Raw genomic sequence first — 15838 nt, 5'->3', positions numbered from 1 at the left:
CTGGTGTAATAAAAAAGTTCAGGTACTAGATTGGCCATCTGTAATTTTGACCTGTCTTCCACTGAAAATGCATGGCGCATTATTAAGTGCAAAACACGACAACAGAGACCCCGAACTGTTAAACCACTGAAGATCTATATCAAGCAAGACTGGGAAAGAATTTCACTTTCAAAACTTCCAAATTAGTGTCCTCAGTTCCCAAACACTCACTGAGCGCTGTTAAAAGAAAAGGTGATGTAACACAGTGGTAAACATGCTCCTGTCCCAACTTTTTTGGATTGGGGTTTGCACTTTTGAATATATTAAGTACGTTTAGTTCACGTAACTCCAGTGCACTTAATGAACTTGGTCACTTAAAGAAGACTGATGCTTTCAGTTACACCAAAATAACAGTGAAACTGAAGTTCACCCCTGACTTGTTTTGGTTTTTGTGGAAGTATTCCCATAGTGTTGGGTTATACATCATATGAAAGGCTGCCTGCTTTGACTGACAGTGGTGCAGTGATGCCCATGACCTCCAGCACTGTGCTGACACAGCTGCTTTTGAAGAGGGACCTAAGGCTGCATCCCACAAAGACTCACTGTGTGAGAGGTTAGCTATGTGCGAAATTCTCAATCACCTAAATGAATCTTGGACAACAGATGTTCGTGTCAACCTTTACGGCAAAAAAACACGAGATAAGACGACTGTGGAACATTCAAGAGAAAGTTAAGACTCATCTCCTTTTATTCCCTGGAAACACCATATATACAAACATCATCCAGAATCAGTATTTTTTTTAAAAACATCTCATCATAATTTTACAGAATGACATATTTACAAATGTATATTATAATCACAGTTTGAATATTCCACAAAACAGAGCAGGAAGGAATCATTGCACAGCAGGAAGAAAAGAAAAACAGAAAAATGACAAAATTCTCACACATACTGAACACCATTTCTTCATATCCAGAGGTCTGATTCATTCTTTCACACAATGCTGCAACATGGCTTCATTTCAAGGCTGCGGAAATGTGTCAAATCTCAGATCAGCGTGATTCTATCAGGTGACACACTAAGAGGAAGAGTATTAGTGTGCCTCTGAGAATTATGAAGAATTAATTAGGAAATCCCATGCGTGCTGCATAGGTTGTATTTTACTTCTGCAACAGAAACGGTCTGCAAAACAAGAAAAAGTGCTACAATTTTCACCTAATCAGCAGCAACCACTTCATTTTCATACCATTTAAAGGAGAAATCTGTAATATATTTACTGTGATAAATCATAAAATGACCATGATATGTCATCAGTGATTAAGGAAAATTGGCAAGTTGAAATACTCGCTTCTCTAAAAAAACGGCGCTTTGGCTGCATTGTCCACCATTAAACTTTCTACTCCAGCTCAAAAGTGTTATTATTATTATTGTGTTATTATTTTCTGTTTCACATTAATTAGAGATAACGTGAATGCAGAATGTTTGCTGAATGAGCAAGTGTCTATTTATGAGTCACATGAAATCAGTAATAATCTTTTAGAAGGAGTAGATATTTATAATGCTGTTTTCAGGATAATGGGCTTAGTTTCACATTGACAAACAATAGCTATAAACAGAAGATCAACTTAGTTTAGGACTCATAGTCATTTGTTATAACCAGTTTACAATGTTGAGCTTGTCTTGTGCTCCTGCAGTGTTCCTGCAGCCTGCCTGAGCTTCCTTGAGTCTGGAGAGGTGGGGGGTGTGAAGAAACAACACTTCAACCATAGACTGTTATTAAATAGGATTTCAACCCACTTAATACAGCACAATTGCTACATATTGCTCCTTTAAGATGCATAAACACATCCAGATGAATTAAGTTTGAAATAAACAACTGGTGTGATGGTAAAAGAGCCTAAATTTAAACATTAATTAACTTTTTGGAGTTTAAAAGGTCACTAAGTTTCACTATCAAGGAGAATGAAGATGTTATCTGCTGTTTGCACGTTTACACACTGATCCCAAGATGCAGAGAAATCAGTTTTGTAGAGGTACATCAAACAACTGGAGCAACAGGGAGGCTTTAAGGACTCCGTGACCTCAATCCTGGAAACTTTCATCTCTATTCATGTAGTGGGCCATTTCAACATAGCCTCAGGGTGTTCGCAAAGGGGATCGGCTTGTAACCATTCATGACCCATAAAAGCCTGTTTCTGATTGGGGGGAAAAGAAAAAGAGAAATGGAGGCTTATCTTTTGTGACAGTTTCTGCAACCAGATCAAATAAAGACCAAGGAAAACTTAAGTATGGTTGAATCAAACTAGTTGCCTGCTCTATACCCTTCATGCTGTGTGTTTGTGAGTGTGTGTGCAGACTAAACAGCTGCAAATAAGAACCAGAAGCATTATAGCGTATGGCTGAGAGGTACTGAGCTGCGTGTGTGTGTGCGTTCATGTGGCTGACAGACTCAGGTCTAAATGCAAATCCTGTTTGTACCCCTATGGAACAAACTTCATGGTTAATCTGGTAAAAGCCTACAGTGCTGGCCCTGACAGCTGAAGCATGTACACGAGGTGTAAACACAAAAGCTTGAGAGGAGGGAAAAAAAGGCACACATGCAGCCATGCACGCGCCGCACACACAATTTGGACACTTTTAAATACTCGAACACCAGCACAGTCGCATGTTGCACATACACAAGCAAAAAACACTCATATAAAACAGTATGCTGGCAACACATTCAGAACAAAAGAAAAAAAAAATCACTTATAGGAACAGCATTGCACTTTGTCCCTGGATATATGTCTGTAGGTTCCATTGGCTTTCCTGAGCTACAGCTACAGATCTCCTGTCCTCCCTCCGATTCCTCTCCACTTGATTTACTTCAACGGACTCAGTGACACTATAACGAAAAATAAAAAGAGGAGTGTGATAGGAATACTTGAACATTTTGTCTTTTTTCCCCCTCCACCAGATGTTATTGTGCACACAGTGCAAAGAAACTTTCTATGAGCTGTTAGCATGTCTGTGCCTGCTGTTTGAAATGAGGAATGACGATGATGCTAACAAACCACTGTCAGGGAAGCTGAAACATAAACATTTTCAGATGCTCATGTCTGATTAAGAGAAATTGTTGACAGTTGGTAATAATGAAGTTCCTGTAACAGGAGCATTTAAAGGGATAGTGGATCATTTGAAGTGGGGTTGTATGGGGTCAGTGTATTAGCTACAGTAGATGGCGGTCAAAACATTCCCGCTTCGGAAAAGTCCATTGCTGTGGACAGGGCCAGCAGCAAAATGTATTTTAGCCACCAAAAACATCAACATCAGCTTAGGCGTACACTATATTAGAGATATTTTCACCGCTTTACCTTGCTATCACAGTCTTTTCTGACAGAAAACCCTCGTTATATAACCCAAATATCAGTCTCACCAAATCAACCAGACATGGGAGTTGCCGGTCGACTGCTGCCTTGATTAGTTAGCTTGTTTGTATCATTGTTCAGTGTTTTTGGATTCACTGAAATCACACTAACAAAAAAAGAAACCAACCAACCGAGGCAGTGGTAGACCAGTGACTCCTATGTTCTGCAAGGTAAAATGAATGTTTTTGCAAAAGGAGTTAGCTTGAGTTAAAGAGAGAGCAGCACTTGGTTTATATAACGGTGGTTTCCTGTCAAAAAGGCTGACGGCAAGGTAAGATTGTGGAAATATAGCGAGCACTTGAATTGACAGACTTTTTTTTAGGTTGACCTTTTTTTAAGTGGCTAAAATATGTTTTACGGCTGACCCTGTCCTCAGCAGTACATTTCTTAGCTTCTGTGCTAGTACCCCTCTTTGATTCTCAATCTGGGGGCAAGTGGACTAACATCTCCTGTAGCCAAGACACTGACTATATTACAGTGATGCAAAAGCAAAAATATTCAAGGTATTCATTCTTTTAAATTAAGAACAAAGAGCAAAATTCTAAAAGAAAGCTTTAGAATAACATGAACATAAAAAACAAAGATGGATGACCAGACTTACTAAAATAGAAATTAATTTTTAAGCCAACAAAAATGAAAATAAATTAAAAATCACATTCAAAATGGCTAAAGACCAGCTCTACATTTCAGCCTTATCATGATATTATATTTGTCATAGATTTTCTTCAGTTTTACACAGCTTAACACAAGGATACTTCCACAGAGATGGCTGCAAAGACACAGTTTACTTCCTTTAAATCTAGCACCGGTGTCACACAGATGGGTGGGTCTGCTGATGCGAGGCACCTTGCTCCACCAGCTCGGTCTGTAAGTGCTGGCTGTGCAGAGCAAAATATGATGAAGAATGTGCAGGTGGCACGCAAGGTCCCCCGCAAGCCGGGGCTGATTTCTACTTCTTGCTTCGCATATGTAGTGCCATGTAGTCGAGCTGAAGGAGGAGTCTTTCAAAAATACATTTGGCTTATTGGCGGATGAGAGGAGACAAGTAGAGAGAGCATGCTGGGCGATGATCATCTCAGTTTACTTACTGGAAGATGATAAGAGCTGTGAGTTACTGTGATGAGACACATACACCAGTCTATTTTTTTATAGGATGAATTAATTGGCAAATATGTTGTGTTTTGACTATTTTTCAGGTAGATTTTGCTATACATTCACAATTATGGCATCTTCAGTCAATTGGTTTCCAAGGCAGTCAGACTTTCGAGCTCGAAGCAACTGGCCCGAAGAGTTTTTATCTTAGAAGGCTCAGAGGAGACGGATGTTTGCCAGAGGAAGATTGGTTGTGTTCGAGGACGAAACAGAGATGTTAAAATATGTATGGAATAATGACAGTTCAAGTAAGTTCAGACACCAAATGGACAGAAAGTTCAGGAGGTCCTCCAAAAAGCAGCCTGGGGTGCTACTGGCACTTTACAACATTCAATTTGCTACTTAATATGTTTGGAGAATGAATGCGCTTCTTTTGCTGTTCCTTCAGAAATGGCGGGTTGAAGATTCCTCAAGTACTTCTTGGTCCTTCATTTTCTCTGTCCTGTGACATGGTTGTGTCACTTCCTCCTTGTGCCGTCCTCAGGATCTCTCTGCTGTTTGATAAGCCTCTCGATCTCAGATCCCAGCGTCTGAAGATTCTCCTGTAAGAGAGTGAAGACTTTTAGACTCAAATAAAACATTTAAAGGACCAGTGTGAAGGATTTAAGTACCTTTTCCATATACATGCTCTGGCTTGAAGGTGTGTCTTATCATTAATACCCACTTCACGTGGCTGTGGATAAATAAGTTTCATATCCTGTAAATTCGTCACAATAAAAGTCCTGTTATTTTGTTATCTAAAAGCTTTTACTATGAAACATCAAAATCAGGAAATGTTGGGGGTTCACCGCTAGCTTAACATGACTCCAGTACAGCTGAAAGTGAACATGAAACAGCAAAATAAAACAGATGCATGAAAGTTCAAACAGCAATGCAGGAGAGAAACCACAGAGATTCAGTTAGAAGCTACAAAAGTAGTGCTCTGCTTTCCTGGACAGGAGTTGAGCCTCATAAGAAACGCTTGTTTGAGAGGGAGGTGTGTGGGGGTCATTATGGGTTGAACGCCATGGGCGAGACAACATTACAACCCGCGTGGAGGCAGGTTGGTTGGTTAACTCAGCATGGCCAAAAGTGACAATGGAAAAGCCCAATTAGTACCATCTAGTGGAGGGCTGGATAACATTGCAACCAACTTGCCTCACCCTTCCCTTCCAACCTAAGGTGGCAGCCAAACTCATGCAAGGCTGTATCTATAGCCAGTGTTCAGTTTGTCCATTATGGGCTACTGTAAAAACATGGCGATTCAACCTGGCTATCTCCATGGAAGAGGACCTATGCCCTCTGTAGATATAACGGCTCATTTTTAGGTAACAAAAACACCAGAATTATTTTCAGGTGATTATACACTAATGAGCACATATTAATGAATATTATATTCCCTTTCTGCCAATAGATCCCTTCACATTTGACACACTGGACCATTCAGTGACAATAACAGGAGGAATAAAAAGGGTAAATTTTCAGTCACAGTAAATATGAAGCCTTAATTTGGCTTCGTCCCAGAGTTTTGTTCTATTGTCAATTCACTGTGCACATGTTGTGCGTTTTTAGATCATTACTTTATGTTCACTGCCAATCATCTTTCATACACAGAAAGAAAAGTCACTGCCAGAAAATACTCCCACGTTCCTTATTATTTATTGTCTCATCTAGGTTTTATGTAAGGTGTCTTTAGGACAGATTTGACACAATATAAAGACAACAGAAAGCTGCTTGTTGGCAAAATATGACTGTATTTATTAAACCATCTAATGTGCCACCCTAAACAAAAAGGCTAATAGAGCAAACATCAAAGAGGCTGTAACAATACATGCAGACAAGATGGAAACACGATTTGACACTTGGCCACGTTCATGTGGGCGCTTGGGAAGCTTTAATAAATATTTAAATGTTTTATCTTTCTATTATCTTTATGTTGCATCAGCCTGCTGTCCACTGTATTTGATGTGGATTCAAGATGCATTTGACACTTCTCAGTATGTAGAAATGCTGAAAAATAAGTTAGTTGTATTGCAGCACATAAAGCATGTATTGCACACTGACTTTGGAAGCAGACAGAGGTAAATGTGCTGTGACTCACCAATATTATTAATTCTTCCTCAAGTAAACACACCAACTGATATACATCGAGACTAATCCACATGAAATCTGATAGCCTGGCATCGCTGGACTCATTCATAACTGTGAATTATCTGTATCTGCCAGAGCAAAGGAAAATATGAGCTGGCAGATTTCTCTGGTTCTAATGGATCAGCAAGTAATCTAAAAATATAACAAGATGATTTTCCTTTTATCAATGGACAAACTTAAAGTTGTACTAATCAATTTTTTATGAACAATGGAACAATCAACAGAAACAGTGTTTTATGTTAAACTCTCAAGCAGTGATTAAATTAAAGCTGTAACAATTAGTTGATTAATGGATTAGCCAATCGATATTAAATTTGGCTGGTCACCAACAATTCTGACAATCGATTATCGTTTCAATCATCTTAATGCAAAAATGTCAAACATTTAATGGTTTCAGCTTCTTAAATGTGAGAATTTGATTTTGGACTGCTATTGGACAAAAGAAGCAATTTCAAGATGTCACTCTGAGCTCTTTGTGATGAGCATTTTGACATTTTATATCCTAAACAATAATGAAAATAACTGTTTGTTGTAAACCTAGATGAAATGCATATAGAGGTAAGTAAATCAAATCCAAAACTACCTACATAAATACTGAGGACAATATGGGACAAATAATTGTATACACACTCCAGCTGTGTGGTTAAACCTTTAACAAGGTGAATCTGGGAACTGAGCATTTTTCATTGGGTAGAAATAAACTAGTCACAGCAGGCTGCAGCCATCCTGGTGCTTCATTTTCTTAAGAGCACAGTGCATCATCTGGCCACATCACCTCTTGAGACAGGCTACTGCTGTTAACTGAGAGCTGAGAAGTGGAACGGATTCAATCATTTACTACTAACACATGAGAAAATAGTTTCAGGTGTAATCTTCATTTAACTGAATGATCAAAAGACCCTCAGGTGCAGAAGCTGAACTAAGCTCACATACACACAAGGGCTGAAGGAGGATGAACCGCGTGAATGAGAGCTTAAATCAACTATTTCAGATGATGAACTAGTAAGCAGGAAAAACACGTCTCAGTTACAGCGGGACACAGTTTCCTTACTTAGCAATAGCATCAATAATGCAGGTTCTGAATTAGACCTTGATTTCTAACATCTTACCTCTCTAAGAACTTAAGTAGCTGATAGACAATCCAACAAGGAAACTGTCCTGACACACATAAAACAAAAAGTCACGTACAGATACTGTGGTAAATGTTGTGGCTGACTTTAAAGGTTTGGGAGATATGACCCAAATGTCAGATAACCTCACTGGACAAAAAAATTGTAGCAGCTGGCTTCACAGTCCCCATTCCTATTGTCAGTACAGTATTTTATTACCTTCCCTGTACTGTTGTTGTTGAAGAAAATTTGTTTAGACAATATTAATTGACTTTTTAACTTTTAGATTTATTTACATTTTTTCCTGTGCAGTTGTTATGGGACTACTTTATTAAAAAAATGACTTGTTTTGCTTACATAAACTTAATGGTTTATTTTGTGTTCTACACCCGTTTTGATTTAAATCAACAAACAATATTCACCATTAATCAAGATAACATATTTAAAGCAAATTCAAGTTCCTCAGACAAGCATTCAAGCAACGGTGTCGACTATGAGACAAATATAGAGCAGACACAACAACGTACAATTGTTGATTTCATTTCGAAATTATTTGATTTATACGAAGTAAAGGCACCTAAAATGTTTCAGCAGAAATCAAAATCTGAATCACAAAGAAACCTCTCAGATGTCTGATCAACAACACATGTTCAGGTGAAGGTCAGATCGTGGATATCCCAGAATGGTAGTCTGCACTGAGTACAAAGCTTTGCTTTCTCATAGAAATGGGTTTAGGGGAGATTAGCAAAAATCGTTAGTTAAAGATCGGTATCTCAGGTATCACAGGGTGGCTGTGATACTGGATCACCATCACTTTGCAGGGCAAAAGAACTAAATGAGGCTCCCCATCAGTATTCTGCATGAGTAGTTCAAACATTGTGCAGAAAGTGCTACAGTAGAGGTACCCAGGGATCCTGCAGTCTTCTGGGCTGGTGTAGGTGTGTAGTTTTCAGAGAGAGGAAAAATCAAAATCCTTATTATCATGCATTTTTAAGACTGGGCACTTATCGGTCATTAAATTCCTGATTGCACTATGTATTAAATTCTCAGTTCATTTTAGATACATGAGTGAAAATGTCTCATACTAAAGAATATTTCTATTTTTTTTTTTAACATCAAAAAAAGATTGATTCAAGTTCTTGAATTTCTGCTTATAGGAGTCTCTCAAACAAAACAATAACAAAAGGCAGCGTCTGATGATGTGTAGTGTGGGATCATGAGAGTTGTTGTCTTCATTGTCTAACAGAACTTGTAGCAAACCGCAATGAAAAACTGTGCTCCTTCACAAGTGATGTAAATAGTAAACAATAGAGTGGGTAACTAGCTAATTTGTCAACTGCCTTCCTCACTCTCTGATGTATCATTTTTGATTAATCGATATTGATCAACTGATTAGTCATTAAGAGCTCAATGCTATGATGAGGGCCACATGGATTATAAATACTGTTGTGCACAGTATTTATAATTTATGTGTATTGTAACATACTAAACTGTGAAGCCACCTGACATCAACTCTACAGCTGAACAATTAACCAAAATCTGATCAACACTGCAATATGGTCTACTGTCATTTTCAAATGACAGGAGGCACAAGACATGTATCCAAATACCATTTTAAATTAATTATTGTTGTGCTGCAGAGATGCCCTGGCCTGCACATCATATTCTACAGACTTAAGAAAAAAACAAAAAAAACAAAAAGAAACATATATCTTTGTTTGGTACAGATCCCCACAATATCACACCACAGTGTTTTCCAATGAAAACATTTTAGACTATTACTGACAACAGACTTGAATACAAACATAGTGTTTAAATACCAACAAAAAACTTTTTTTCCAGCTCTCCAGTTCAAATGAAACGCACCTTACAGCACATTCATGTTCATTAGTTTCAAACTGATGAACTGAAAACATGAGCACGTTCAATGTTCAAGTTCAAGTTCAAGTTGGTGTGTTAATGCACAACACTGCCCTAACTCATATTGCAATTGTAAAATCAGTAAAAATAATTGCAATTAATTTTTCAAACTAGTTCAGCCTTAAATAACTCACAAGAGAGCTTTATGTATTTGGATTTGACTGAGGGCAACACATGCACACATTGGCAGTCCCATCACGCTGTGTGGCTCTGAAGGTGGAGCACTGACACTGACACAGCCAATTAATTATCTACTCAGGTCAACTAATTATACACTCAGTGCAAATTAAGAGGCTTTGAAGAAAACTGCACACATCATCAATATGACCAACACATGTAAAGCAGCTTTTTCTACATTTGGAGCTCATTTCTTATGGGGTATGATGCTTGCTCGGGCAGAACTCACCTTCAGGGTGATGTTCTTTAGCAGTGTGTCCTCCAACACAGCCTGCAGTTTCCTGTTGATCTCCAGTGACAGGTCCAGGGTCAGTCCGCTGTCTGCCGGGTGGGAGGTGTACAGCGAAGCCATGATGCCCCCCCGTCGGCTCAGGTGGGCCTTGTTAATGTCTGATGCCTCTGATGAGAGGGCCCCTGACTCCTCTCTTAGCACATAGCTCTGGATAATTCTGTGGGGAGGAAAGGGGGAGGAGATGAGTCAAACAGTGCGCTTCAACAAGGAGGAGGGAAACGAAATGAATGCATGGCCGCGGCTGGAGTCTGTTGAGCAAAGAAAATTGAGAAAGTGGGATTTATAGGTAGGAGCACGGAGAGCTCCTACAGAGCAATAAAACGGTTTCCAGCAGCAAAAGCGGAGGACGTTTCTAGAATAGTAATTCCAGTGGGATAGCTTATTGAACTCATGTGCACTGGATACATTCAGTCATAGTTAGACAGATCATTGTGCCAAGCAGAGAAAGAAAGGTAATGAGAACGGCGACATTAGAATGGGCTGCCTGGACTCAATTAATCAACTATGTGAGTGTGAAAGTAAAATAAATCTTTAGGATCATAATCCATTTCCGTCTCAATAACAATAGTGTCAAGGTTAAGCTGTGTTTGTGTCAGAGAGAAGGAGAGAAGAGAATTCATTAGCTTAACAACTCTAAACTCCAACTTTCCCAGTGCGGACGAGAGAACACTGACATGCAAGTCTCTATTTAAAGTAGAGAGACAACACTGTGATTCAAATGCCTTACTGACTCCTACATTATTATCTTTTTTAATATGTGGCCAAAGAGAAGGAGAAATGATACAGAGCACTATTAAAGCTGAAGGAGACGGTTAAGGAAATTAGTGTGTGAAACTTTTTTTTTTTCTGTGCATGTCTACTGCGATAAGAATGAGGACGCTTGGCCCAAACTCCAGGCAACAAAGATAAAGCGAAATGTGTAGAGGGTTGGAATTTGTGGGCAGGTGAAGAGGGTTGTGTAAGATCCTGCAGAAAAGGTCAACAACCTCCTAAACATCTGCTGAGATGGGTGGGCAATCAATATTTTATAGCTTAAGAAATAACCTGAAGCATTCAGCCCTATACTGGCATTGTTTAGTTCAAATTCAGGGTATGTCTGAGAGTGACTTTTAAAGGAAGATAGCTACAAGACAAGCTCTGCTCAAAAGGACATTCATGACTGTTTAGTGAGATGCAGCAGTAAGATTTAAACTCAATAAAAAAAATGTACTTTCTACAAAAGTTTAACTTGTATAGCTGACAGATTCTCAAGAGGACAAGTGCAGAGACACTAGAGGAAAATACCTAATGTTGCAATTTCTACGACTACAACTATTACAACTACTACTACTACTACTGATCATGATCCAGCTAGAACAAATTAAAAACAAGAATAAAAACAAGTCCAGAATTACCAAAAATGAAAACAAACAGTTTGTGTACTACATCCTTCAGTATATCCCTTTACTGCGAGGTAATGGCCTTCTATAGAACTGCTCTGTGCAGATACACAATGTATAACAAGTCAATTTTATGGATCTTAACCATTACAGATTTCAAGTGGCCTCTTTAAATGTTAAGCGCCAAGATCCACTGGGGATAAGTGACTAAAAAAAGATCCTGCTGCTTTTAAATATTCTTGTTTAGGAAGGCTTTTTTTTTACTGTTGTGAAGGAGATCTTGAGGGGCTGAAAACATGCCAGTGACTGGGTTGCAGAATATATCATGCATTAATAGAATACTCATTACCAGGATAAAATAGCAGAAATATGTTGCACATGCTACTGAGCATGCAGCAGTCTGGGACACATGAGTCTCACACCTCCTTAAAATGCAAAAACATTTATCAGTATTTTACCTTGAAGGAAGCTATCAAAGGCACAGATTGTATTTTTCTGAAGTGAGGTTGTATGAGGAACTTATCTATAGCCAGTGTATTACACTAGAAGTACTGATGTAGGAACAGGGCATGCTTAGGTGTATGCTATATTTTGAATATCTTCACCACTTAACCTTGCCATCAAATAACCAAAGTCAGTAATTTTACCTCAAAGAACACGAGTTGCTTGTCTTCTGCTAACTCAATCTGTTAGGTTGTTTGCTGTTTTGTGACTTCAGTGTTTTCAAAAGGTTAGTTTGGATTCCCAGAAGTCTCACAAAAGCACAAACAAATTAACCAATCAAGGCAATGGATGAGTGACTCCTGTGTTCTGCATGATAAAATTAGTAATTTGGCCAATGGAGTCTGGTTGAGGGAAAGAGAGAGCAACATCTTGCATTTATATCAGTAGTTTCCTGTTGTAAAAGAATGTCTGACGGTCAGGTAAAACTGTGAACATATTTTAAATATAGTGTACACCTTTTTTAGGTGCTCCCTCTGTTTCTTCAAACTGCAGCTGTTCAAACCTCCATCTAATGTAGGTAATACACTGACTATAGATAAGTATCACATACAAAACCACTTCAAAAAATCCAAACTAACCATTTACATCTGCCAACTGTACACAAGTGTACGCTGAAGGAGGGAGGATAAAATCTGGGTGTTGCAGTGTATGCACTAACAGAGTAAAAAAGTCTATGGTGCAAAAAATTAAAATGATACATGAACTATGCAAGCACTACAAAGAAGCCACCATCATAAATTGTCCCCAGCCATACACATAGACACACAACACCTGGGCTTGCACAGACATAAAATGAGACTTACCTCTGACTAGACTTGCAAGGGTCCATATTTGGACCCCAGTTCCGTCACGACAGTGTTTAGTAAAAACAAAAAAGTGACAGAAATTAAGGATGTGGCCACATGGCTGCGCTGAATGGCATGCAGGAGTCAGTGGAGGGCAGGGATGCGAGCAGCAGATCGTGAGTAAGCAAGATGATGACTTATTTTTGAATTTATGAGTGATGTGCCCTTTTTTCTCACCAGCTGAGAGAGTGTAAGCAATGAGGGCTGCAAGTCAAGCATGCATGAAGGAAGGTGGCGGTGCAGCTCTCGGAAATGTGTCGGACCACACTGGAAGTATACTTCTTAAGGCTTAACTGTGTGCGCAAAAAGTGGCAAGAAAGAAAGAGAAGATGCAAAGAAAGAAAGAAATGCCTGCTGTCTGAAAAACTTTCAGTTATCAAAGCTATGTTTTATCTTAATCATAATAAGAGCTACACAGGCTGAAACCATAAATTTACAGTCGTCTCTCAGTTTTATGTTAAAGGCTTTTTGTTGCTTGATAAATTTTGTTACTTGCGATCAAATCTTAAGAAATCTAAATATATCCTCATCCAACATCACAGGCACTGACTTGCATATCAAAAGCATCAAGAAACCCAAAGCCAGACTGATGGCGGGACAGGAATCCCAGATAACCTTGAGAAGATAATTGTCTTAACACATTTAGCAGGTGTGGAGCCATAATAGCCTACAACAAAGCTCGTATTCCTGTGATTTGCAGTTTCCACTGATTACAAACCCAACAGAGAAAAAGGGATGTTCTCAAAATAAACTGCCATCTACACCTCCTGAGCAGAAGACCTCCTCCTGCTTTGTATCAGCATCATTTGAATTCAAGTCACACAAATGGACCATTTAGACTTAATAGTCATAATAACCAGGTGTGGGCTATGAAGGACGGACATCATTGCCCTTGAAGGACGCTGCCATTTCTGCATGTTTTAGCTCATTTAATACACATCATGTATACTGTATGAAAACCGCAGCCAATGAACCGACTTTGAATTCACATGAATGTCCTGCTTGACCCAGAATCTAAACGTTAACTGGATTAAGCTGCATATATTTACAGCCCTGATTAAAAAAAAAAGTTGGGACACTTTCTAATACGTAAATAAAAACAGAAATGATTTGCAAATCCTTTTCAGCCTCGACAAGATAGCTAATGATCAAACCGCTTTACTTTGATTTTTGCAAACACACTGTCATTCTGAAATTGATGCCTGCAACACATTCCAAAAAAGTTGGGACAGGAGCAACAAAAGACTGTGAAAGTTGTGGAAGTCTCAGTCATTCACAGGATGGAAAAGGATACTAAGTTCAAAAGCCAGCACCCGTGATGGTATGGGAGTGTGTTAATGCCCATGGCATCATGGCTAACTGTCAAATCTGTGAAGCCCCCATTAATGCTGAAAGATACATACAGGTTTTGGAGCAACATATGCTGCCATACAGATGACATTGTTTTCCCGGACGTCCCAGCTTATTTCAGCAAGAAAATGCCAAGAGACATTCTGCATGTGTTTCAACAGCGTGACACTGTAGGAAAAGAGTTCAGACTGGCCTGTCCGCAGTCCAGACCTGTCTCCCATTGAAAATGTGTGTTGCATTATGAGGCGAAAAATGTAAAAATGGAGCATATCAAGCAAGAATGGGAAAGAATTTTACTTTCAAAACTTCAACAGAGTGTTCTCAGTTACCCTTACTGAGGGTTGCTTAAAGAAAATGTGATGTTACACAGTAGTACATATGCTCCTGTCCCAACTTTTTTGGAAAGTGCTGTAGGCATCAAATTTGGAATTAGTGTATATTTACAAAAAAACAATAGCATAGCACTTATCAGTTTTCTCAACTGCACATCTTAAGCTTTCGCCTTGCGATTAGAGACAGAATTTTAAGCACTGTGATTGGATGTTTTTAAGTGAAATGCACCTTCCTGTACAGGGGTACCTGAAATATCTCATTCTACTTCATGACTCTATATTCTTTGGAAAATAGTTGGTATACTCCTACAGTAAATGAGCTGCTTTGATCATACAACAGAAAGGCATGAATGTGATAACAGAAATTAAACATTAGCCCACTGACTTTCTTCCACTAACTATCCTTTGTCAGAGACACACTAAGCTTCTGCATCCACATCTCTTAATTCATCACTTGCTCCAGGCTTACAGTTAGCTCATCAGTGTTCACCAGGCTGTCCTGAAGGGATAGGAACAGAAAGGCAAGAAGGACAAATTCACATCCTCATTCTGGGTAGTGCAACACCCCCTGCTTAGCTGAGATTTGACAAGAGCTAAATTTAGTCCGGCAACCGTGGGATTCGTCCTCAATTTTAACTCTTGAATGTAGGTTGAGGCTAATGCATTCAATTCAAGTGTATAGCCGTGGCACAAATGAGAAGTGGGATGATCCAAGTGGAATCATCCAACCTATCAACTGGCAACAAGAACTTTAATGAAGTGTTTGGAGACATCTAAAAAAAATCTTTCCATATTTCATATTCACATCCCGTTTTAGCCTGGCACCGGCCCAGAGTCCACCTCAAGGCCTAACCTATACATAAAGTGGTGATGTGATTAAGATAGCTACAAAGTCCTTCACGCTGTCTCTTTAGTTTACGTGATGATCATGAATATGGATGGAAAGTCATTAAGGATCCATACTGATGTGTTCTTTCTACGATCAGCTCGACTATAAATAGCTTCTGAGTGAAGTTTGTCAAGAATAAGAAGTGCGGTGCATAAGTTAGAATCTAAATATGACAGAGACTCAGAAGGTAGGAGGCCATAAACTGTGTGTGTAAGCATTTACTGTTTGTCAAGGTCAGGTGAAGCACCAGGAAACCAGGGAGTGAGGTATTGTATAAATATTTAGTTTAAATGTGAGGAAAATATGAAGAAAATTTGAGTCAAACAAAAACATTACATTATAATCTAATAAATTATTATTTATTATCAATTC

General features: G+C 38.9%; 1 protein-coding gene across 2 annotated transcripts in view; it reads right to left on the bottom strand.

Annotated features, from left to right (window-relative positions):
• Positions 1-1837: 1837 nt before the first annotated feature.
• The window catches only part of ccdc186 (coiled-coil domain-containing protein 186), a 34885-nt gene continuing 20884 nt past the window's right edge, over positions 1838-15838 (bottom strand). For both annotated transcript variants that reach the window (XM_084740936.1, XM_084740937.1), the window contains exons 15-16: positions 10105-10324; positions 1838-5081 (exon numbers count right to left, since the gene is read on the bottom strand). In XM_084740936.1, the coding sequence (XP_084597062.1) occupies positions 4998-5081; positions 10105-10324 (304 nt within the window). In that variant the 3' untranslated portion in view covers positions 1838-4997. The remainder of the gene's footprint in view (positions 5082-10104; positions 10325-15838) is intronic.

Source organism: Lutjanus erythropterus, chromosome 17 (genome assembly GCF_056507025.1).
Source record: "Lutjanus erythropterus isolate fLutEry1 chromosome 17, fLutEry1.hap2, whole genome shotgun sequence".
NCBI classification, from domain to species: domain Eukaryota; kingdom Metazoa; phylum Chordata; class Actinopteri; order Lutjaniformes; family Lutjanidae; genus Lutjanus; species Lutjanus erythropterus.
The sequence above is the reverse complement of the archived record's forward strand: the minus strand, read 5'-3'. Positions and strand labels throughout refer to the sequence as shown.